The 26,644-nt window shown below is 36.2% G+C and overlaps 1 protein-coding gene across 2 annotated transcripts in view; it reads left to right on the forward strand.

The window, feature by feature from the left end:
* The window catches only part of PTPRK (protein tyrosine phosphatase receptor type K), a 553,262-nt gene that overhangs the window by 490,017 nt on the left and 36,601 nt on the right, over window positions 1-26,644 (forward strand). The window contains exon 14 of one of the 2 annotated variants that reach the window (XM_028117097.2): window positions 22,374-22,512. In XM_028117097.2, the coding sequence (XP_027972898.1) occupies window positions 22,374-22,512 (139 nt within the window). The remainder of the gene's footprint in view (window positions 1-22,373; window positions 22,513-26,644) is intronic. The other variant, XM_088023873.1, reaches the window with a different exon arrangement.

Here is a 26,644-nt window from a genome sequence, read left to right on the forward strand (position 1 = left end):
CTCCTTTGAGGTTCAGCTTAAATAACTTTGATATAACAAAAGTTGGAGAAAAAAATCTGTCTGGATCAGAGACTTTGGAATGTGAATTCATAGAAACTGATGAAGAAAAACCAAACTTGGCCTCATTGGGAAAGAATGTCTTATGCAAATCTCTGTCGTCAGCCAAGTTCATACATGCAGAATGCAAAGCTCTGTTTCACTGTTTGTTGGGGATTTGGAAATAGCTGGAGATAATCTAATTTAAAATGACTGGCAAATTCCTTTAGCTTTATAGAATTTATTCCACATTATGTCAAAGATATACTTATTGTACTGCAAAATAAACTAGCAGTGCATGTGACCTTAGTTGAAAAGGTAAATATTGCAGTTTACATATTATTCTCTCATATTCATGTTCTCAGTATATGTTAATGAACTGCAAAAATAATAGTGGTAATGCTGTAGAGTCTACTGGTAAATTCTGGGAACTATCAGATTAGCTAAAACGTAGTTCTGGTTTCATACACTGAGAAACTAGTAAATGAATTTCCGTAGTTGATACTAAATTTACATTTATTATAAATGCAAACACATAATAGAGAACCATTAATATTTTCTTTTTCCATTAAAAATGTTCCTGGTAAGCAGAAGGATTCATAAGATCATGGTTTCCTGATGCCATAGCAACATAATCTTATATTGAGAACATCATCTGTTACAATGCAAGTAGTTCTGGTCATGTGCTTAGAATAGACTTTCTGTTGCTAAAGTACATGGTGATGTGATAGGATAAGATTTGTCCAGATGTTTACACAGTGCTTACAAGGAATTATTTTAGTGTGTTCATATGGGTTGAAATGTTTCGTGCTTAGAGAATTGAGTTACTGTTAGGCCTTGGAATATTTAAGTAGCTTTGAGCTTCAGGCGTAGGTTAAATGCCTATTTTGAAAAGAAAAATATGAGTGGACAGAGACTAAAATCTGTGAATTACCTGATTGCCCTAGAGATGTTCTCTGTTTGTGAAAATAAGAGATCAAATAGTTCTGTTTTAAAATAGACTAGACAAAAAGTGATTCTTTGTTTTTATCATATTTGTGAAAAGAATACTTCCCAGCAGAGTTTCAATGGGAAACCATGGCAAAATATGGAACATATACACATGATGGGGGCCAATTCAGTGGTGAAGTTAATACAAAGGGTAGTGTATTAGGATTCTCTAGAGAAACAGAACCAAAGGGAGATTTATCATGATTTATTATGAAAAATTGGTTCACATGGTTATGGAGGCCGAGAAGTTCCACATCCTATTGTTTATAAACTGGAGACTCAAGAAGCCAGTGGTATAGTTCTAGTCTGAGTCCAAAGGCCTATGAACCAGGAGAACTGATGCCCAGTCCAAGGACAGCAGAAGACCTATCTACATCTCTCAGCTCAACATCTCTCTGCATTTTTGTTCTCATTAAGCCCTCAAGGGATGGGAGGAAGTCCACCTACATTGGGGAAGACCAGTCTCCTCTGGAAACATCCTCACAGACCCACCCAAAATAATGTTTAAGCATATATTTGGGGACCTGTGGCCCAGTCATAATTGACACAAAATCAACTACTACAGTTAGAAAGAGGAAGGGGGCAACACCAGGCCTACAGCTGAAGGAGAACAGAGAAAATTTATTGGGGCTAAGGCCATGCATCTATCTTCTAGATAGACTTGATGAATAAAATTTGACTTTAGGAGTGTAAGTTCAAGGTCAGAAGTTAGTACATGCAGGAGGACTAGAGGTTGGAGGTTGTCGAGTGCTCTCTAAAGAGGGGTACTGGTTTCCACATCCATGGTTAGGTCCCACAAATTCTCGAGAGTAATGACCACTGATCTCAGATAAAGGTTGTCCACCTTCCTCTCAAATCTTAATTGGAACACTAATATAGCTGGGCACCCTCTTTGTCCCTGTCCAAGAGTGGTTATCTTCACTTAGCTATGCAGAACAACCAAAAATATTTGTCCTTACCGTGGTGGGCTGCCTAGAATTCCCTGGTTAATTCTAGTAGTTTGCAGAGATTAGTTAAAATGTAGTTTTAGTTTTGCACACTATGAAAATAGTATCACTTTTTAAAACTTGATACTACACTTATATATTTATTGTATCGCACATATAATAGGGAACCATTTATCTTATCTTTTTCCTTAAAGAGTGTTTCTGGGGAACAAGAGGATTCCTAAGGTCATGATTTGCTGATCCACTTTGAGAGCTAGATGGTTTTCCAAATCCAAGAAAATAAAGCACATCAATCCCATCCCTTCCTGGCCTCATACCCCATACCCCATTTTGTTCCACTAGACCAAATATTCAAACAACAACCTAGTTAGCTAGGGTTCTATACTGAAGGAAGACTATAGAAGTATGTGAAGAAGGAACAATCATTAGGGAATTTGGCTGACTTAGATATATCATAGTTCCTTTACCACCAGTGAGAAGTATCCTTCTCTTCTTAGACCTCAAGAAAAGAGGTTTTCTTTAAGGACATCACTTCATCCTTCCTTCCCCATTCCTTCTTTTTTAGAGCCACCTGAGGGTCTTCAGACTCTCACTCCTTCCAGAAACCATCAAATGTCCCCTCAAAAGAATGTGTTACACTTTGGATCCTTTCATGTTACAAATTGGAACCCTCGGTCATCAGCCAGCTGTTCCATTTCTTTAGGTCTGTGGGTTAGAGGAGGGTAAGGAGTGAAATTGAGGTGGGTTATAATATCATGACCAGAGGAACCTAATTCCAGCGAGGTTTCCTTTCCAGGGAAGGTTGTGTTGTGGTTGGTTCCCTTTATTTAATCCCCCTGTGGTTTAAGGATACCTTGCAAAGATAAGAATATTTTTTCTTTTAATACAATTGAAACCCAGGATAGAATATGTCTCCAATCAGCATGGGTTTGACATCACTATTGAGTAAGACCTACTCATTCCCACAGCCCATTAGTAGTTAAATACGTGCACAATCAACCAAAAAAAAAAAAAAAAAAACCAACAACCAGTGGGCTCTGTTCTCATCACCTGAGACCTGCCTGTTCACAGGAGAATTCACAGCCTTTGTCAATGCCCATTCATTTTGCTATCAGAGAGAGACAGGGCCAGCCTTCCTGTGCCAATTTGGATGGAGTTTCTCTGACTTTGGGTCCACTTCTGATGAAATAGCGGTGGGTGGAATTTTGCCAGTTCATCCCCCACCCCTATAAATGCAGCTTGAAACCACAGAGGCAACATGGATGTGCAGGTGACTGTGGAGAGCCTTGTGTCCTGCAGACACAGTAGACTGTTTGGAGACATCTCATCGATCTAATATGATACGGAAAGGTGATTGAACAAACACAGTGAACATAAACTAGAGGAAAGGAAAAAAAGGTTAGAAAAGGAAATGAAAGAATTAGAAGAAAGGCTAATCTTTATCCTTGCAGAATTGAAGGAATTATTTTGTTGCAAAAGTGAAGGAATTATTTTGTTGCTAAAAAAGGGGGGGGATGGGTTAAATAGGTGATGGGGATGAAGGAGTGAACTTGCTGTGATGAGCACCGAGTGTTATAGGGAAGTGTGGAGTCACTATATTGTACACCTGAAACTAATATTACACTGTATGTTCACTAACTAGAATTTAAATAAAAACTTAAAAAAAAAAGTAGACCCTATGATTTCACCTGATTCTTCACTTGTAACTTCAGCTTGTTTTTGGTCAAGGTAGTTAGAAATCAGTCTTCAGCTAAGAATTTTGGAGTAATTGTTAATATGCACATATGGTATTTAAAATGTCATTTTAAATGACATTAAAAAAAGACATTTATTTATTTGAGAGAGCGTGCTCCGAGGAGGGGTAGAAGGAGAGAATCCCCAAGCAGACTCCCCACTGAGCACAGAGCCAGACACAAGGCTCGATATCACGATGCATGAGACCATGACCTGAGCCAAAACCAAGAGTTGGGGATGCTCAACTGACTGAGCCACCCAACCAGTTGGTGCCCCAACACATGACATTATTATTAATAATGTATTGAATATCTTACAGATTTTTTTTCTTAAATTATACTTGATTTTCCAGATTTCAGTCTTTGCCTTGCCTCTTCTTTTTCCTTGCTTCTGCAGATCCCACTACTCCATTCACTACAGAAAGGAGAAGTTCAATATTTTTAATGCAGAAAATTGTGTAGAGGATAGGATTTTGTAAGTTTTTCATCTCTGTGTCAGAGCATGTTCGTTAATGCAGTGATATCAAGTAGTTAAGATGAGGGCAGGATTCCACACCTAATCTACCAAGTATGTGTCAACCTTGTAAAAGAGCACAATTTTCTTTGAAAAAGCGTGGCTTTCTATACTCCCTAAATAGGAAAACCTATTAGGTGTGCGGGGCGGATTAGAAAAGAAATATGCTCATAAAATCTAAGGCTTAGTGAAGTTCATGAAAAGAGCAAGTTCACACAGAAGCTAATGGAAAAGCATTGATCAGCATTGTCCAAGAAAGGTAAGTCTTCCAGAGAATACTGAGGACTGGAAGCCAGCCTGTGTGATCTGGTAGGACAGAAGTGGGACAGAATCTCAGAGATCCTCAGAGATCTCTTCAGGACATATACAGGTTTGTCTGTCTCTCCATCAGTTAGAAGTCCTTGACGGTAGCAGGACTCATTTGGAGTGAGGCACTTAGAAACCAGCTGTAAGGAATTCAAAGCAGTAAGTGGGAGAAGTAAATGAACAGAACATTCAGTGAGTTTGAAGGTAATTGAAAAAGTAAATACACCAAAGGTCAAAGGAAAATGAAGCCACTTGTTTGAAGGCTGCTGAGAATTAGCTTTTAAGGGAAGAAAAGGGGCCAAAAGTTGGATGGCAAAAAGGCAAAAACCCCCAGTTTAAAAATTGGTTGCAGTAGAAGATGAAGCAGGGATGAAGGAGGAAAAGATACTGTCCAGAGTATGGGAGAGCTGACAGCGCCAGTGATGGGAATTCTTCTTGTGAGAATGAACTGACACCGATGACTTAGCTTTTGGAATAGTGGGCAAAAGATTAAGTAGCCTATTTCCATTTATACTGTGAAACTGTTTCCCAAAGAGCAGCATGCAGATTGTTGATGGTTAAATCACTAACATAAGTGAGGAATTAGAAGGTCAGGTATTTCCCGAATCCCTAGCCGTAGTGGAGAGTGTAGGTACTGGTGTAGGCTCACAAAGAAGAAAGATAGGGAAAATACAGGAAACCTTGAGGAGCTTTCTTTAAGATTATCTCATTTAATACTTAGAATAGATATGGAAGAATATTATTGCCCATTTTATAGATAAACTGAGATTCAAAGATGTTATGTAACTTCCCCAAGTCCATATAATCAGTGAAGGGTGACCTCAAAAAGCCTTGCTCCTCTACAAACTCCAGCCTGCATTTTTTAGGCCATGATTTAAAGCACAGATAAGAAATAGGATCAGTAAGTGCATAGGAACATAAGAAGAGGCAAGTGAGATTAAAGGAGTGGGAAAGGTTTCACTGAACAGATTGAAATTTCTTACCGAAAGGGTCCTATTTAGACAGGGGAAGGGCTTTGGCTGTTCAAAAAAGAAAAGTTCATTATCTAAAAGTAGACAAAATGTAGTCGTTTAAAGTGTCTTGGATGTAAGTGTTTGCTGGATGTTTTGATTAGTGGAAATTGTGAAATGTAGTCCACGCTCAGATCATTTTAGATTTGATAGAACCATTTAAAAATGTGGCTGCTGTCTCTTCACTCAGGCCAAAAGATATTTTAGGATTAAAAACCCAATCTCAAATTCTAAAACATTTATTAATAATTTAGGCTTTAAATTATCCTGGAAAAGCTGGAACTCAAATAAAATCATTTTTTAATCTGGCTCCTCTGTGCAATATTAAGGCAGTCTTTAATTTAGTAAATAAACACCTGTGAAAATTGCAGTGCAACCTCTATTAATATGATTTAAACCATGAGTGTGTTCTCCTGAGATATGCCAGATTAATGAATTATCCAGGCCTTGGTGGAAAATGACCTGCTGAAAATGAAAGTAGAATTCATAACTAAAAGCAGCCCCAAAAGCAGCTAATCTTAACCCCTCATTTTACAAATAAGGAAAGTATAAATAGGTTAAAAGGTAAATCATACTTATTATTTTAGATCACACCACATCCTTCTAACTTGAACACTATTAAAGGTTTTGTTTGGTTTCTATTTCTTTCTCTAATATTTCAAATTATATTACATTCAAATGTGTACTTTTTTTTTCCAGTTTGTGCTTTGAATGGCATGTTTGGATGACTGGCCTAGATCTGGCATTCTGAGTTCTGTGCCAACAAAAATGTCAAGTGCATTTATTTGCCTTTTAATTACATGCACTGCCTGGATTTTATTACAAATTTTTCCCTGAAGAAGAGACTTTTTTGATCCTGTAGTTTATAGGAGAAAAAAAAAATCACTGACATCATGAAGCTTTTTTTTACCTAATATCTCCAGATACCCATATTTATAATTTTATAAACATCTTACTTTAAGGTTCAAATTTTGTTGTCCCATTGACTACTTTGCTGTAAACACCATATGTGGATATGTGCTCCGACATCATTAGTTGTAACTTCTTTGACTTTTCAGTAATCCTCAGCTCAGCCTATTTTAGTCTTAATAGGTCATTACTGTTTGGAAGTCCCACATGTACTAATCACTATATGGAAAATCTAATTCCTCATCATTTACAGTTTCCCTTTCCTATAACTTTGGTATAAATGTGGGCCAGGGTTATGGCATTCTATTATTTGTCTTTTTTTTTTTTTTTTTTTACTTCCCCAAGTTAATTTTTACTGCTCTATTGTGTTTTTTATTTAAAGTATTCTTTACACCCTACATGAGGCTTGAACTCACAACCCCAAGATCAAGAGTCACATGCTCTACCAAGTGAACCAGCCAGGGCCCCTTACTACTCTACTGTTATTCTCTGATCTCCTTTATTACCCCTTTACTACTTTCAAAAAGCTTTTTTTTTTTTAATCAACTAGACATCTTCATAATTTCTGAACTCACTTTAATGCCTAGTACATAGGCACTCAAAGTGTTTGCTATTGATATGTACAGGCTTCGTCGTCTCAATAAAAAGCCACACCATCCACCTCCATGTTTTCTTTAGAGAGGTCTTCCCTCACCTTCAAACCTGAAGAGGTCACTGTGGTGCTCTGTCTCATTCCCTCCTTTAATTTTTGGCACAGAACTTCTCACTGTCAGGTGCTTGTTTACTTATGTATCATCTGCTTCACAACACAAGGATGCAAACTGCATGAGAGCAGACCTATTCTTTGTCTTATTCAGTGACGATTATTCAGAGCCTAGAAACAGACAGGGAACATGCCAGGAACAAGAAATAATTTATTTATTGGTGAAAGGAACGAAACCCATGCCTTCTTCATGGATTTGAGATGGGTCATGGAGTTCATATTTTCTTTTTTTAAAAAGCCCTTATAACTTTCTCTAACAACACTCCCAGATTCCATCCATCCATCCACCTACCCATGTCTGCATTTTTATAGGGAGAGTTTGATCTAACTTCCAATTTATTTGTATTTCTGTCTCTCCAACTTTGTTTCTTTTTGTTAAGTAGTGATTGAGGGTGATACCTCTCTGGCATCTTTCTCTCTGAGAAGACAGTGGTAAAAAATATTCCTAAATAGCTGGCTAACCACATTGCTCCCAAGTGAAAGTGCCAGATGGGGGTCAGGAAGCATGGGCTATATTTTTATTGTCAGTAACTAATACCATGACCATGAAAAAGGTGTGTACTTCCTCTGAGTTTTTTATCTAAAAATCAGAATTGGACTTTGATGTTGAATGATTCTAAGAAAGGTTTTAGGATGTCAACCAACTAAATACGATTTCATCTCCCCGTGTAAGAGTCCTGCTTGTGCCTCCTTAGTACTTGCCATATTCTGCTACTAAGTACGATTATATAAGTACTAGGCTGTGCTTCTAGATTATACATGCTCTGAAGGCGGAGCATTTGTTCATCTTTCTGGTTTTTAGCCTAGTACAATCTTTTTACCCCCGAGGTATTCAACAAATATGTGATAAATGATGAATGCTAACATTAATATCTCTGTATTTTTAGAAATTAGACTTCTATCCGTTTGCTGTTTATTTGAACTCATATTAATTATGGTTCAGAAATTTAGATTTGTGAAAAGGGGATTTTATCTAAATTTGATTATTTTTACCCTAACCCTTACTGAGGCCTTATTAGGTACCCAGGTATTATCCTAACTATTTTATGTATTTTAATATGTTTAGTCTTTCTGTCAGCCTAGAAGGTATGTATCTTTATCATTTCTCTTGTACCAATAAGAAAATGAAGGAACACAGTGGTTAAGTAGCTTATGTAAGGCCCCCAAACTAGTAAGTGGCAGAGATGGAACTCCAACCCAGATCAGCGGTTTTGTTAAAACAAAAATATTTAATGCCACTTGATTAGAGTGTTCCTTATCAGTATATTTTCCAGATGCTGAAGTTCCTTAGCAATTTCTGCTCTGTAGAACAGTTTTTTTAAAGCACGATTATAGATTTCATAATTAATTCATTTCACCTTAGCGGGAATGTATTTGTTTCAAAAATGTTAAAACTTCAAACATGCTTTTATGCTACGTGATATATGCTTTTATGTAGGTGGTACTCTTTGACAAACGAACATTTTTTGTTGTTCATTCGTTAAACTAAACTGTTGGTCACTGTGAATCATTGGACGTAAGAGATGAAGGAGATTATATCTGCCCTCAATTAGCTTATAATCTAGCATGTATTGCAGATTTATTGAAAAATATTTGCAACCCAATTTTAGGTGTGGGTTATGGGCAAATAATTAACTGTTGTTTTAGAGATGAGAGAGTAGTTAAGGATTAAGATCTTGAATAAGCTCTAAAATAAAAACATAAAATCCCACGGTCTGACTTCCATTTTTGGGAACCTGGCAGACATCTGAGGATGTCTGCAGAACAATCCTACCTAGATTGGACACGCCTTTAGGTACATTACCAGGCTCACAGTACCTAGGGGAGGTCTCTAAGGACTCACTATTCTGCTTCTCCCCCACCCCGAAAAAAAGTAGACGAATGGAGGTAAAAATAGTGAGCAATAGGCAGAAGGAAAAGTTGGTAGTCCCTGCAGGGATGCTGAAGCTATATTGTCCTTGAGACACAGGTGCTTGGGCTGGTAATAAGAGGGTTGCCTAGCCTGGAACTCTCATATAGAGCTGATACTCTTGAGGAGTGCAGAGGTGGTCTGACTCCTGGGGTTCCTCATGGTTACTGGCAGAAGGTGATGCTGGCTCTTTTGTAGATGAAAGCATGATCAATTTAGGCCTGCAGGATTCCCACAGACTAACATAAAGCAATTAACTCACAACCAAAGGTCACCAAGCATTCCTGAAAGTAATTCACTGTGAGTGTTAGCAGAAACAACAGATTTACATCCCCAAAGGACTACAGAGACTGTGATTGTCCTGTTCAGAATACAGAAGAGCTGTGTGTAAAATACTCAGAGATACAAAGTGCAGATCATAAAGTTTAGCAAAAAGCTATTCGGAGTTGACTAAACAAAGAACAACTTGCAAAGAACCAAATGGACACTTTCAGGAAGAAAAAGCACAATTGTTTGAATTTTAAAAACTCTTTGGATGGACTACATGGCAGCTTTGACAGAAGTGAAAAGATAATTTATCAGCTGAACTTTAATCCAAAGAAGTTACAGCAAAGTATAAAGACAAGCCAAGATGCTGAAGAAGAGGCCTAGGCATGAGGACGTGCGTATCATGTAACATATTAGAAAGCTGTGGTAATTAAAACCATGTCATATCAGCACAGAATAAACATATTGCCTCTTACAAAATAATGGAAAATCTGGAATCTGAATTCATGCATTTATGTAATTAGAATATAGGACAGAAGTGGTTTTGTAGATCATTGGATCAATTCAAAAATTGTCCACAGATAAGTATGGATATTTATTTGGGAGGGGTGGGGCGTTAGATCTGAAATGTCTTCCTAGTGTATGTCATATTCAGAAAGCAATTTCAGATGGACCCAGGATTAAGTATGAAATGCATAGTTTTAAAACTTTTAGAGAGATTGTTTTTATGAATTCAAATAAATGATTGATATATATGACTTCATTAAAATTAAGAACCACTATTCATCAGGCTGTCATAAATAAAGTGAAAGGAAAGCCACCCAAAGAAGGTATGTGTAACATATAACTGACAAAAGATTAGTATCCTTACAAAAAATATTTTCTATAAATCAATAAGAAAAAGATGAAAACTAAATACAAAAAAAAAAAAAGAGCCAAAGTTTTGCACCACACATTTCAGAGAAGAAATGAGTATAAATATTTCAAATATGTATCTCAAAAGATAATTTCTTTTTTTCAAAAGATAATTTCAATAATCAAATGCATATTAGATGTCATTCTCTACCACTAAACTGGTAAAAATCATGAAGTCTGGTAATACGAAGTGTTAAGATGTAATTTTTTTTTAAAGATTTTATTTATTTGAGAGAGAGAATGAGATAGAGCACAAGAGGGGGGAGGGTCAGAGGGAGAAACAGACTCCCCGCTGAGCAGGGAGCCCGATGTGGGACTCGATCCTGGGACTCCAGGATCATGACCTGAGCCGAAGGCAGTCACTTAACCAACTGAGCCACCCAGGCGCCCTGATAAGACGTAATTTAAATGGAGTTTACATACACTGCTGATGGGTATAGAACTGGGTCATGATTTAGCATTATCTTGTAAAGCTGAATATTTGCAAGCATATAATAGTTGCAGTCCAAATCTGGGTACAACCCAGGGGGCCACAGTTTGCCAAACCCTGAAATAGATGGAGGAGTATTTGGGGAAGGACTGATGCATTTGTATGATTAGGGTATGGGACAGCCTAAAGGAGTTGTCAGTAGATGAGATTGAAAAGGTTGATTAGAGCCTAGTTTTTAAAGGCTTTCTATATCGTACCAAGAACTTCTGCCTTTCCTCTTCCATGGGAAGCAGTTTAAAAAGTCATTTAATCACATTTGCATTTTAGAAAACTCATTCTTATGGCAATAGAAGGATAAATCTGAGGAGGCCTGTAAGGGAAGCAGAGAGGCTTCGTGAAAAAGCAAAACGGGTGGGTCTTGTGTAAGGCACTGAAAAAATGGAATGGAGAATTAAGGACAGACTGCAGACATAACTCAGAAGATAGACTTAACCATGTTTAAGAAGAGAACACATTAAGGCTCTATTTTACCCAGTTGAATAAATTTAACTGAATGGAAAGCTTAATGAAAAATTCATATGTAAAATATTTGACCTTCATTAAGTTGCCGTGAAGCAAAAAATATTGAACATGTTTTTTAACCTTCAAGAACATTCCTAAAACGTGATGCTTATTTTATTGCTTTTTAAAAAAGCATTTCTATCATTTCTTCAGGATTTTATGTAAAACTTAAACTGTGGTTTTAAAATAAAAAAAAAGTAGAGAAAAACTACAGGAAGATGTCATGTAGACCCTGTTTTTTATTGCCAACCATCTGAGACTGGACAGGTTTCATAAGATCATATGACATGATGAAACAACAGGACTTCAAAGAATCACGGAGTTAAATAATGCAAGCTTCAAGATGCCCGTAAGGCTAAGAAGTCCACTGTGGCAGACTATTTAATTAGTAACATGTACTTTACAAAACTCACCATTATATATTTATACAATAGACTGTTAACATTTTTTAAAAACTGTTTTCTAGTACTGTCAGTTCCCCTATTCACATTTTTTAATGTTTGTGTGATGGACCCAACGGGCTGATGTCTGGGCCATCTCCACCCAGGACTGCAGGACCTCTATTACTACTATTAGTACCAGTGTTCCACACTTTATAGGAACTTTTCCCATCATTATGTCACTTGATACTCCTAAAAGCTATCTAATATAGCCACTGTTATTTTTATTTTATAGATTAATATTAGCTCAGAGATGCCAACTTGCTCATTGTCACACAACAAATAAAAGAAGGATCTGAGAGTTAAAATAGGGCCTTACTGATACCAAGTTTCTAGTACTTTCCATGACTGTGGAATTTCCCTACACTTTGGTTTGGTGGTAGATAGTGGCAGATGGTAGAAACAGTTAACTTTGTGTAAAGTGGCTAGCAGAGGGGTTAGAAATTTCTGGAGACAATTCAGAAGCATATGCCAACGTCCAAAACAAGATATGCATATCTGATCAAATCTATCCTTGTGTTTTTTTTAGAAGACAAGTGATTTTCTGTGTGTCCATATAATCTACCATAAGCAGCCTTACTGTTGTTCTTTTACGTACTCAACCAGTACTTTTGTACTGTTGCTCCTTTCCAGGTCCTACTAGAAATGCAATGCTAAGCAAAATGAACGTGGTTCCTGCCTTCATGGGCTTTGTGTTAACAGGAGTGGGAAACCATTGGCAGGTTCTCATCAGTGGAGTGAGATGATACAGTTGAAGTCACAGATACACTATGTGCTACACTGTGGGTTGATGTGGAACAGGCAGAGTGCAGTCAGGGAGATAAAATGCATGACTGCTGTGTAAACTGGATGAGATAATGATGTTGACCTGACTTAAGGTAGTAGCAGCAGAGATGGGAAAAGTAGGCACAAGAGATATTTAGGAAGTAGTAGTGCTCTAACTAATTGTATGAGAAAGAAAAGTGTAGTAATCAGTCATCTGTCCTGCTTGCCCAGAACAACTACAGTTTTGCCTTTTGTCCTATCATAATTATTAAAAGTATCCCCTTTGACTTTCAAAAGCATCCCAGTTTGGTTGACAAATATGTGTTGATCTTGGAAATGAGAGGAAGATTCAAGAATTTTGTCCAGGTTTTTGGTTTCAACACCTCTGTGGATAGTTGTGTCATATACTGAAAGGGGGTTCATTGGAGAAGAGAATGGTATGGGGAGGAGACTGAATTCAGAATGGGTATGTTGTGTCTAAGGTAACTGTCTTAATTGAAGTGAAGGCGTTTAACAAGAACCAGATGACTACATGGGTCCAGGAGCTCAGCTTGGAGGCCTTGACCCATCATTAGAGATATATTGATTTGGGAGCGATCAGCATGAATGGCACCTGAAATGATGGAAGTAGATGAAATCACCAAGCCAGAAAGTGTCAAGAGGCCCACTTCCCCGAGGAACTCAAAGCAGCACCTATTTTTAAGGGAAGCAAGGAGGGGTTCACAAAGGAGATCTGGAAAAGAGAGGCCAAAGTCATAAGAAAACTGGGAGATGAGCAAGAAAGGAGAGAGAGCAATGTCTCATGCTATCAAGAGGTCACATACGATGAGAAAAATGTACATTGAACTCAGTAACTAGTAAGTCATTGGCGACATTGGTGATGGATGGTGGCTTGGTGACATTGTGAGACATAAGCTTGATTATACCATTTTTTTTCTCATTTTTTAATTTAAATTCAATTAATATATAGAGTATTATTAGTTTCAGAAATAAAGTTCATTGATTCATCAGTCTTATGTAACACCCAGTTCTCATCACATCACGTGCCCTCCTTAATGTCCATCACCCAGTTACCCCATTCCCCCACCCCTCTTCCCTCCAGCAACCCTCATTTTGTTTCCTAGAGTTAAGGGTCTCTTATGGTTTGTCTCCCTCTCTAATTTTGTCTTGATTTATTATTTTCCTCCCTTCCCCTATGCTCCTCTGTTTTGTTTCTTAAATTGCACATATGAGTGAAATCATACGATAATTGTCTTCCTCTAACTGACTTATTTCGCTTAACATAATACCCTCTAGTTCCATCCACATCATTGCAAATGGCAAGATTTCATTTTTTTGATGGCTGAGTAGTATTCCATCCTGTACTGTACACACACACACACACACACACACACACACACACACACACACCACATCTTCTTTATTCATTCATCTGTCAGTGGACATCTGGGCTTTTTCCATAGTTTGGCTATTGTGGACATTGCTGCTGTAAACATTAGGGTACAGGTGCCCCTTCAGATCACATTTGTACCTTTGGGGTAAATACCCAGTAGTGCGATTGCTGGGTCATAGGGTAGCTCTATTTTCCAACTTTTTGAGGAACCTCCATACTGTTTTCCAGAGTGGCTGTACCAGCTTGCATTCCCACCAACAGTGTAAGAGGGTTCCCCTTTCTCTGCATCCTCACCAACATTTGTTGTTTCCTGACTTGTTAATTTTAGCCATTCTGACCAGTGTGAGGTGGTATCTCATTGTGGTTTTGATTTGTATTTCATTCTTTAGTAGGATGCTTTTTAGCCTCCATGTATTTGAGTTCTTTCCATATTTCCCCTTGTGATTGAGTTCAAGTTTCAAAGCACTGTGCTCTGAAAATATTCAGGGATTGATCCCAATCTTTTGGTACCAGTTGAGACCCGATTTGTGACCCAGGATGTGATCTATTCTGGAGAGTGTTCCATGTGCACTCGAGAAGAATGTGTATTCTGTTGCTTTAGATTGGAGTGCTCTGAATATATCTGTTGAAGTCCATATGGTCCAGTGGGTCATTCAAAGTCCTTGTTTCCTTGTTGATCTTCTGCTTAGATGCTCTGTCCATTGCAGTGAATGGGATGTTAAAGTCCCCTACGAGTATTATATTATTATCAATGTGTTTAAATTTGTTATTAATTGGTTTAGATAATTGGCTGCTCCCATGTTGGGGCACAAATATTTACAATTGTTAGATCTTCTTGTTGGATCGACCCTTTAATTATGATATAGTGTCCTTCCTCATCTTTTATTACAGTCTTTGGTTTAAAATCTAATTTATCTGATATAAGGATTGCTACCCCAGCTTTCTTTTGACGTCCATTAGCATGATAAATGATTTTCCACTCCCTCACTTTCAGTTTGGAGGTGTCTTTGGATCTAAAATGAGTAGACAGCATATCGATGGATCTTGCTTTTTTTTAGCCAATCTGATACCCCGTGTCTTTTGATTGGGGCATTTAGCCCATTTACATTCAGAGCAACTATTGAAAGATATGAATTTAGTGCCATTGTATTACCTATAAAGTAATTGTTTCTGTATATTGTTTCTGTTCCTTCCTGGTCTATGTTCCTTTTGGGCTGTCTTATATTTCTTGCAGAGCTGGTTTAGTGTTCACAAATTCCTTTAGTTTCTGTTTGTTCTGGAAGCTCTTTATCTCTTCTATTTTGAGTGACAACCTTGCTGGATAAAGTATTCTTGGCTGCATATTTTTCTCATTTAGCACCCTGAATATATATGCAAGTCCTTTATGGCCTGCCGAGTCTCTGTGGGTAGGTCTGCTACCAGTCTAATGTTTCTACCCTTCTAGCTTAAGGACCTCTTGTCCCGAGCTGCTTTCAGGATTTTCTCTGAAATTTATAAGCTTCACTATTATATGTCGAGGTGTTGACCTGTTTTTATTGATTTTTGAGAAGGGTTCTCTTTGCCTCCTGGACTTCAATGCCTGTTTCCTTCCCCAGACTAAGGACGTTCTCAGCTATAATTTGCTTGATATACCTTCTGCCCCTCTCTCTCTTTCTTCTTCTTCTTGGATCCCAATTATCCTAATATTGTTTCACTTTATGGTGTCACTTATCTCTCGAATTCTCCTCTGGTGACCCAATAGTTGTTTATCTCTCTTTTCTCAGCTTCTTCATTTTCCATCATTTTGTCTTCTATATCACTAATTCTCTCTACTGCCTCATTTATCCTAGCAGTTAGAGCCTCCATTTTTTATTGCATCTCATTAATAGCCTTTTAGATTTTGACCTGATTAGATTTTAGTTCTTTTATTTCTTCAGAAAGGGATTCTCTAGTGTCTTCTATGTTTCTTTCAAGTCCAGCTAGTATCTTTATTTATAATCATTATTCTGGACTCTAGTTCCGACATCTTACTAATGTCCGTATTGATTAGGTCCCTGGCAGTCGGTACTGCCTCTTGTTCTCTTTTTTGAGGTGAGTGTTTCTGTCTTATCATTGTATCCAGAGAAGAAAGAAGATGAACGAGAGCAAAATACTAAAATACTAAAATAAACAAAATACTAAAATAGCAACAAGGACCCCAGAGAAATATACAGGAGGCAAATCAGAAGAGACCCAAAACCAAAAATAAAAAAATAAGGAAGAGAATATAATCAGACAGGTGAATGGAACAGAGTAATACACTAGATCCTGGGTGTATTTTGGTCTGTCTGTTAGAAAACTAGATCCCAAAATTGTAGAGAAAGAAAAACTTATATATATACAGAAATAAAATTAAATACAATGACAGGATAGAATGTAAACTGAAAGACAAAGAATCATGAGGGGAAAAAAAACATGAATTCTGTATACTATTTTCCCCAGTGCTGGAGTTTTGAAGTTCTGTATGATCAGTAAACTTGGTCTTAGCTGGATATTCTTTCTGATCTTCTGGGGGAGGGTCCTGTTGCACTGATTATCAGGTGTCTTTGCCCCTGGCAGAACTAAACCACCCTTACCTTTCCGGGGGGCCAGGCTAAGTAATCTCAGGATTGCTCTAGGTGGCTTTTGTTCCCTGAAGTCTTCCCATGCTGCTTTAGAGGATAAGAATGAAAATGGTGGCCTCTGATCTCCAGCCCCAGAGCCAAAAGCTCAGGGCCCCACTCCTCAGTGCACACTCACAGAAAAGCAATCAGTCACTTCTGTCTCCCTTGTCTCCATCCACACTCCGTGATTACCCAGCCTGTGACCGAGAATTTTTACCTCAGGCACACAACCCCATTTCGAGTCTCCAAACCCTATAGACTCCTGCAACAGGCATCCGCGCTGCTCCACCCAGGGAGGGAGGGGAGTCTTGCCCTAGTTCTGCCACTTACTGGGCCCCTCCTCAGAGGGCAGTCACCTGACCATGCTATGGTTCATAATTTATGGCAACCCAGAGCTGAAAGCCCATTCCTGGGCTTGCTGATTGCAGTTGGCTTCCCTGCTCCAATACCTGGGAACTCTGCCACACCCAGGCACCCCCAGTCTTCCTGTGACCCCAGGGATCCTGAGACCACACTGTCCCACCTAGGGTTCCTCCCCCACCTAGCCACCTGAGCACCCTTCAGGCAGGGATGTCCCTCACCGGAGCAGACTTCTAAAAGTTCTGATATTGTGCTCCACTGCTGTGTCACTTTCCAATGGCTGGCTAATGGAGGCTCCCTCCCCCTGCAGTTTATCTTCCGATATATTGCCTCAGATTCACTTCTCTGCACCTCCTACCTTGCAAAAAGTGGCCGCAGCAATTCTTTTCTTAGATCTGTGGTTGAGTTTGCAGGTGTTCAGAATGATTTGGTAACTATCTAGCTGAATATACCAGGGACCAGACAAAACTAAGGTCCATTACTCCTCTGCCATCTTCCTCCCTCTGAGCATAGCATTTAAATTAATGATTGGGAAGTGAGTGTAAACAATTTTCAGAATTACAACTGAGAAGGAAAGCACTAGTGAAATACCTGGAGAATTTGTGAAATTTACAGGATGATGGTGTCTCTAAAGTTGTTATGAGATCACCTAATATATTGAACTTAGAGGCTTCCACCTCTAATACCCATCATGAAAATGGAATATGATCACAGCTTTTAAACTTAACTAAATTTGTGTGTTTTGGTGGTATTTGTATATTTTTTTAATCTAAATCTTTTACCTGAAGGTTTCAGGTAAATTATTTTTACATAGCAGGAGGAAGGACACAATTTATAAGGTCACTTTAACTATTTTGAAAAAAAAAAAAGAAAAGAAAAGCAACACATAAATTTGCTCAATTAAAAGGAAATACTGCCTTAGTTCTTTCTCACTGTCCAAAGAATTATGCTCCCTTTGGCTTCAGAACAATGGGGACTCTTTAAATATTCTTTGACAGATAAAAAAAGGTAAAGATTTATGGCAAAGGAAAGCATTTCTGAAAGAGGTGTTCTGCATTGCCTTTGTGTATGTGCATAAATTATAAACGGGGCTCAAGGGTGCAGTCACTATAATAGCTTTCTGCTCTCTTTGAAGAAAATAGAAAATGCTCACTTAGGGGTTACTCTTGTGTTTCCATTAATGAATCTTCTAAGCTTGAATGATTTTAAATAGGATATTTATGTTCCTTGGTTCTAGTAGGCCAAGAACTTAGAAAAATGTGTGTGATTAAAGTATCTAAAGTAATAAATTTACATGGACATTTAATAAAAAATATTAGTAATAATAATAATAATAAATGTCTCAGCTAAAGACTTTAAGGAGGATTCACAATGAAGGAAAAAAAGCCACAAAATCATATGTTCCTAGAGAATTTGATTAGCCTTCTGTACTCAAGTTTAATAATGATGTTGAAGCTTTGATGAACAACTCTGCACAAGAGTTGTAATCATGACAGACAAGCACCCTTACTTAACCCAAATGAATGAACTTGGTGTTTTTTTCTTTAACTATTTGGAAAAAATTAATTGAAGTCCAGTGTTTAACAAAGACATATAGACTATGACTTTAAAGTAGTAACACTGTTTTACATAATAGGTTATAAAAGTCTCATTACTTTATACCCTGAATACACTTACTTGCAAGGTTATCAGTGCCTTTGGTCAGAAATTTACTATTATATTTGGCTTTTTGTTTCTGAAAATGTGTTTAGATTAATTCATCAGCAAATCTATATTATTTAATGAGACTTACAAAAATTCTTCAATATCTGAATTTGAAATTATTTACCCACCATCTTTATGTCAGTTTTATTATTTAATTAACCCAGCTAGTATTTTTTCTTTTTTTTTAATTTTATTTAAATTCAATTAATTAACATAGAGTGTATTATTAGTTTTGGAGATAAAGTTCAGTGATTCATCTGTCTTATGTAACACCCAGTTCTCATCACATCATGTGCCCTCCTTAATGCCCATCCCCCAGTTACCCCATCCCCCACCTCCCACCCCTCCAGCAAACCTCATTTTTTTCCCTAGAGTTAAGAGTCTCTTACAGTTTGTCTCCCTCTCTGATTTCGTCTTGATTTATTTTTCCTTCCTTTCCCCTATGCTCCTCTGTTTTGTTTCTTAAATTCTACATATGAATGGAATCATATGATAATTGTCTTTCTCTGATTGACTTACTTCATTTAGCATAATGCCACGTTGTTGCAAATGGCAAGATTTCATTTTTTTAGGGCTGAGTACTATTCCACATATATGTATATATACCACATCTTCTATATCCATTCATCTGTAGAGGGACATCTGGGCTCTTTCCATAGTTGGCTATTTTGGACATTGCTGCTATAAACATTGGGATGCATGTGCCCCTTCGGGTCACTACATTTGTATCTTTGGGGTAAATACCCAGTAGTGCAAATGCTGGGTTATAGGGTAGCTCTATTTTCAACTTTTTGAGGAACCTCCATACTGTTTTCCAGAGTGGCTGCACCAGCTTGCATTCCCACCAACAGTGTAAGAGGGTTCCCCTTTCTCTGCATCCTCACCAACACTTGTTGTTTCCTGACTCATTAATTTTAGCCATTCTGACTGTAAACCCAGCTAGTATTTTAAGACTGCCTGTTCATAGTTCATGATCAGAGTTTATATTTGCACCTGTGTATATTCTGAAGTTTGTCTGGTGGGCTTAACAGTTCTGAAGATTTTTAGGAGATACATGCTACTTATGGCATAGTATCTTTAGAAAAGTATCTCATAATTATATGTTTTGTTGCATAAAAATGTGTATTAAATATATACTTGACCTCATTGAATAAGAACTGATCTTTCAATGAGTTTCAGAAACATTTAATTCTGTGAGATACGTCAAATCACAAAGCAATCATCATTACTCTCGGAAAGCCAAGCATAACCTAGAACCTATTGAGAATAAGCATTAAATAATGAATAATGATGAGTTGTTGCATGCACTAAGTTTTTTCTAGGGATTTCTACATAAAACATTCTGTCTCCCTATTTGAAGCAGGAACTATTGAAACCAATCCATTTGAGAATTACAAACAACATATATTCTCTTTAGCTTTATATCCAACTTTGAAATATATATTTCACATGTTTTCATACACACTGATGTGTATGTATTTCTAAAATTGTTCTTGGGAAAGAAGAGATCTCCAATATGTTTAATACATGCTTTGATGAATTGAACTATAATGTATAGTTTGAAATGTGGTAAGCATTGAACTACCTCTATTCATAATTAATAAGATTGGAAGTTTCCTGAAACCTAGATATATGGAAAGTGTCATGTCAGAAAGGAAGACTCCTTTGCTTACCAGAAGAAACAAGCTGAAGGCTTGCTCTTCCTACTTGAGAATAATAGTTACCAAATACAGACCCATGGCGAAATTTTGTCCTATCCAATTGAAATAAGATAAATTAAGACAGTTACAGTGAATTGTTTTATAAAGTAAACTGTTTCTTCTAACACTTTTCTTCAAACCTATGTTTCCTACTGGTTTTACTTTAAATTGCCATTTTATGAAATGATATTGATATTAGATATATTCGTTATTTTTAATTTCATACTTGGAAAAATTAAAAATTAGTAACCTTGTGTCCATCCCTTTTGGGGAGAAACTGGCTGGTCGGGAAAGTAGAGCAAATATTTAGATGTGCAGATATGCAGAACCTGGAGTGAAAGCATGGGGAGGGGGTTTGGAAGCCAAGACAGAGAGGCTAAAGAAGAAAGAATTGGAATATAGAACAATAGATAGTTTTTAAAAGGAATTTGTAAATTATCCATTGGAAAGGTATGAGGTTAAATTTAGGGGTTCGCTTGTTCATTCAGCCACCATCTCCACACACTGTGGTGGATGCTTTAAGGCAGTTTCCCAAATGTGCCTAATCCTAGGAGTCACCCATACTCTTGTCACCCAGATTCTTAACAGGAGGGACTGTGGATCTGGAAACATTGAGAAATGCTGTTTTCGAAGATAGAAGATGTGTTAGATTTTGTTACTCTTCTTGAGCAATTTATAATCTATCCTTATCTCTCTACGCCTCAGTTTTTCTGTCTGCAAAAACGTAAAATAATACTTTTCTTGCCAGTTTTCAAGGTTAATAAGGTAAAAGGAAAATATCTTCAGAGGGTTAGTGGAACTTGTAAATTGACTAATAAGGTTTATGCTTTTGATTGTGTTATATGTGGGGGATGGTGGTGGCTTTGAGAAAGAAGGACAGAAGTATAATGAATGGATAAAAAAGATGTGTGTATATATATGCAATGGAATATTATTCAGCCACCAAAAAGAATGAAATCTTGCCATTTGCAATGACATGGATGGAGCTAGAGTGTATTATGCTAAGCAAAACAAGTCAGAGAAAGATAAATACCATATGATTCACTCATATGTGGAATTTAAGAAACAAAACAGATGAACATATGGGAAGGGGAGAAAAAAGAGAGGGAAACAAACTGTAAGAGTCTCTTAACTACAGAGAACAAACAGGGTTGCTGGAGGGAGGTGGGTAGAGGATGGCACTTTTTGTGGGGCACCTGGGTGGCTCAGTCAGGTAGACATCCTTCTCTTGGTCTCAGTTCAGGTCTTGATCTCAGGGTTGTGAGTTCAAGGCCTATGTTGGGCTCCATGCTGGGCATGGAGTCTACTTTAAAAATGGGGAAGGAGAGGGCACTTGTGATGAATCACTAAATTCTCCTGAAACCAATATTACACTATATGTTAACTAACTAGAAATTAAATGAAAAAGAAATTGGAACAAAAAAAAAGAATTTCGGGGCGGGAAAGAATTTTTAAAATAATAATAAAACAACTTTATCTTTTCAAAGTTCTGTTTCCCAAGTTTATTATCTGGGTTTTATTTTTAAAGAGAATGTGAAATATTCCTTGATGTATTTGTTTTTTCTTTTCCTCCCAACCAGCTATTCCTTTCAAATCTTGTATATCAAATCATAAACTGACACCTCCACTAGTTATTGAACCTAACCTCTTGTGTCCCAGGCAAGTGTTATTGACAAGTACCGTGAAGGGCCAAGCACAGCACCGAATGCCTGAATTCAGAAGTGTTTGCTGAATGAGCCAGCAAACAAATGAATCCCTAAATCTGACACCATCTCTTTCCATATTGTAGACTAAAAATCTTGTGTCTGACTTCTACAGACATTTGGAGAAAAATAGTTCACCGTTCCCTCTGATAGTCTTTTCTAGGTTTTGTTTTATTTTTATGTGTTGACAAAATCCCTATTCAGAAGGCTTTCCCCTTATCTCTACCCTAACTCTCTTATGCTGTAGTTCAGCATGCTTTTGTATTTATATATCTAGGTTATTTATAGTCAAATGAAATAAACAAGTTCTCCTTTGGTAGTAATTTTTGGCTGGGACTAATTTTCATTTCTGTGATAATTAGCTGCTTTCAGTAACTTATTTTTTAAATTCATTTAGCAGCAGCAACAGAAGAACCAGAAGTGATTCCAGACCCAGCCAAGCAGACAGACAGGGTGGTGAAAATAGCAGGAATTAGTGCTGGCATTCTGGTGTTCATCCTTCTCCTCCTAGTTGTCATACTAATTGTAAAAAAAAGGTAAGAACTGACTTTGTTCTGTCCCATTCACCTACCATTTATGTCACTAGTTTTCAAATACTGTTTTGTTTCCTTGAGCTCTTTTGAAATAGAACAAACAAGAAGAATTGAATTTTGACAGTGTTGCCAGCATCTGAGTCTATTTCTCATGACTTTTAAATAAATTCCTATCGGTTCTTTGCCATTTAATTTTGGATATAAACGTATACTTTTTGTCAAGTTAACTTTGAAAGTAATGTATGTATTTAAATTTCTCAAATGCAGAGACACTTGAGATATTCATTTATCTTTTATTTTGAAATGTTATTTACTAATAATGGCAAAAGTATTTATTATGATACTTGGATTATGGTCTGTGAATTAGTTTGTACTCTTACTCTGTTTTTCTAAATGTTGACTACAAGTAAGATATGAGAAGAATCTAAATATTATTTTGTGAAATTGTATATTAAGTATTCACTGACTAAATATTTCAGCGCATTAATATGAAGAGTCTTTTTGTTTTTTAATTGAGCGTTGGTCTTTTATACAATATCAACCAATATCGCCATCTTCTGGAATTCTATGAAGATATTAAGACCTAGGAATTGAAACTGAACTCTACTCAGGAGATTAAAGTATACTCTGCTGAAAAACATTTTGAAGTATACAGTCTTTATAACTTGAACGTCTTTCCATTCTATAAAATATCATTATCTAAAAGGCGTTATCTTAGAAACTGATAGAACTCTCTTATCCTTCCAATCATATGTTTTAGATTATAGTGCAGTTTAGAAGGACTTTTAAACAAGTCTTTACATGCAGAGTACAGTCCTAAAATAGCTTTTTGTATAGAAGTGTTTAAAATTTATGATTATATCAAATATTAAATGATGTTGCTTACATTACATTAAATCATATACTATTAGGATTGTTTTATACTCAAAATAAATCATTAACAATATAGATAAGACTCATACTACATGTTTAATCATTCCATCAGAGTTTATTTTAATGTATTGCCTCTTTACAATTATCCCCTGGAGATATATATGTTGGAGAAGACACATCTGCATTAGAAACATTAGGTATGCATTATAGTGTTTTGTGTTAAATTAGCTACTTACGTGCTTTCCCTTATAGTGCTTTCTCTTTTTGCTGTTGTCTACCTCTGTGGTTGGAGAATACATCATAATTGAGATAGGAAGTTTTAAGTATTTTAGAAATACGAATTTGCCAATTAAGATCAATAAAATGGCTGATTGTAACCTTTTAGATCTTATGTCTCTATTTAGTTTAAATTTATATTTGCAGAGTTAACTAAACTGTTTAGAGAGTTAACTAAACTTTGCTTCACAATTATAAAACTATTCCAGTCCCTTCAGATTGGAAATGAGAGCATGAAATTGGCCTCTGATTATGTCCTCACTCAGTTAGAATTGGGTTAAACTTATTGATTTTATTTGTTATTTATTCAACGCTTATTTGTTATTGTAGCCTTCCTTATCCATGGCCCTCTGTTTCAGAAATAACAAAAAAAAAAAAAAAGGAAACATAAATTACCTAAAGTAAACCAAAATAATCTCTAAGCATGATTATTTTTGTGTGGGTAAAATGCTCTGACAACTGTCTAAAATTGCATAATGTACAAATTCTTTTTCTGGTTCATATTTTAAATGGTTGGCCTCTCTATTAGAATGCTCAGTGTTTGACTTTTCATAATTATGCATTAATTGATTATCTTTTGGTAGAAAGTATTCCAGGGCTTTTGTTTCTCTTCCTCACCACAACCTTTATGACCAAGAAAAGTTGCAATTTTATAGATAGAGAAAGTTACATATTTAGATATACTTCTTTCCATTATATAATACTAGAACTAAATTACATGAATCCCTTATCTAAGCAACTTTGTAATGACTTCTACTCATATGTAGTATGTCTCACATATATCGTGTATGATTTAATAACAAATATGTTTATTATACATACACAAAGGCATAGATTTTATAACCGTATTGCATAGTATCAAGCTTAATCAATTTTAGTATATAATGTTTCCCTTTTAATACACAAATTTATAACAAAAATAATGTAAAAGCAAACTATTTTAGTCTCTTACGGTCTTTGTTTTTATGGGAAATTAAGTTTCTCAAGACTTTATCCCTCATTGGGAATAATATACATAGGTATATTTCTCATGTTGAAAAATGTTCTATGCATTTTTGAGTTTTGTGTAAAGATATGGTTTGGAATTCAATTTAGTAAAATTCTACAGCTGAGGGTATATATAAAGTAAGTTTTTAGGCTAAGAAAAGGGATAGTGCATCTCTCAAAACGCAGTGTCATTTTTTTTTTTTAATTTAAACGCTGTTGAATTATTTCCAAATGTATGCCATTTTTTCATTGGTTATGTATTATATTTTAAATGTGCAGCATGAATACATTATTAATTCCCAACATAAATTTGAAATTATGTTTCAATACAGTAAATGTTTGTGTATGATATCATGATCACATACATCTACTGTGGAAATACCTCCGTGTATTTATAGTGCATGGGGCATATGTATATTCACACAATATATGTATGTACCCCTGTGCCATTAAGATATAACTATTTGTTTAGAAATTTAGATGTCACTCTGCATATATTCTATATTAACTTAATAGATATTTGTGTTTTGTATCTAAAGAAAAATAGTCAATTTAGTGTAAAAGTTCTATACACAGCAGTTCCATCTGTCATGGCTTTTCGATGGTAATGGATAATATTATGCTTAACTGCATGTTGAAATACACAATCCATTTAATTTTTAAATTTTTCTGGCAGCAAGAGAAATACCAGCATGCTGTTTTCCAAATTATGTATTTTAAATTTTATTTTTCTATTGCATATCTGTCTAATTGCATGGCAAAAAAATATCTAACCAAATGCATGAGCAAATTGAAATGCAAACCAAAAAAAACATGACTTTTATTTTATTTTACTTTATTTTATTTTTTAACGCACATTTTTCTGCTTTATTGAATGTGACAGAGTCACGCTTTTCATTCACCATTGCTTCTCTTTTTCCACTGTCTGTGATTTGCTTGCCAGGAGGAGCTACTATTCTTACTCCTACTACCTGTAAGTAGAAAACGGGTGATATACAACTTTACATGTGTTAAAGATGCAGTATCCCTTTTCAAAAAACAAGAACAAAAAAATTTAAAAATGTTTGTGATTTTGGTGATATTTTCTGGACTCTAAAATATAAAGTTTAATCATTAACTTTGTTAATCTTTTTAAAAAGGGATATTGTATTTCTGTATGTTCAGCTACTTTTAATTTTATTTATAATTTTCCATTAGTAGCTTTAGACTACACCCCAAAACATCATTTATTTACTTAAGTCAAACCTGTAACTTATAAACATGATACCTCATACCACAGATCAGGTCAGGTCTAACTGTGATAACGTCTTTCTCCACATTTCCAGGAATCCAGGACAGGTTATCATTTCAGAACACCTTTGGTCTGGCCATCTAGGCAAGCAGTATGCTCTTATGAAAACAAATGGATAAAATGATAATGTTGCAGTGACAAAGAAACAAAAAAATCTTTTTAGAAAAGAAAAATTGAGTTAATTTATTATAACTTAAACAGGACAATGATTTTGTAAAGCCAAGACCAAAAAGAATGCTGTGATCCTACACAAAACACACCTAGGTGTCCTTCTTTTCTCTTCCAAACAGTTAGCTCACCCTATACGTAGGTATGGAATGTTAGTTTGAATAAGAACAGAGAATATTGTTCCCTCTATTTCTCTAGTCATCTTGAGTTTATTACCTTAGATGCCGGGGTATTCATCCAATCCAAAAGAATGATAGCAAAAAACGTTCCTGGACATTGCTTGATCAGTTTTGATTCACCAACTTTTAAAGCTTAAGGATTGTGATTAAGTATGTTTGGGGGCATTTATCCCACAGTATTTAATTTACAAGGTAAATTTAAGCTAGCTTTACAATAAAATTTGGTAAGAGTCTCAATGACTGTAACAGGTCTGCCAATATTTTAAATATTATAAATATTTAAATTTTTATATAATTTATATAAATTGGCTTCTTATAATCTGCTGGCTTCTTATAATCTGCTAAAACAAGCAATTGTAAA

The sequence above is a fragment of the Eumetopias jubatus genome, unplaced genomic scaffold, assembly GCF_037043125.1.
Source record: "Eumetopias jubatus isolate StellerSeaLion01/CBP00866 unplaced genomic scaffold, mEumJub1_p1.0 scaffold_6, whole genome shotgun sequence".
In the NCBI taxonomy this organism is placed as follows: domain Eukaryota; kingdom Metazoa; phylum Chordata; class Mammalia; order Carnivora; family Otariidae; genus Eumetopias; species Eumetopias jubatus.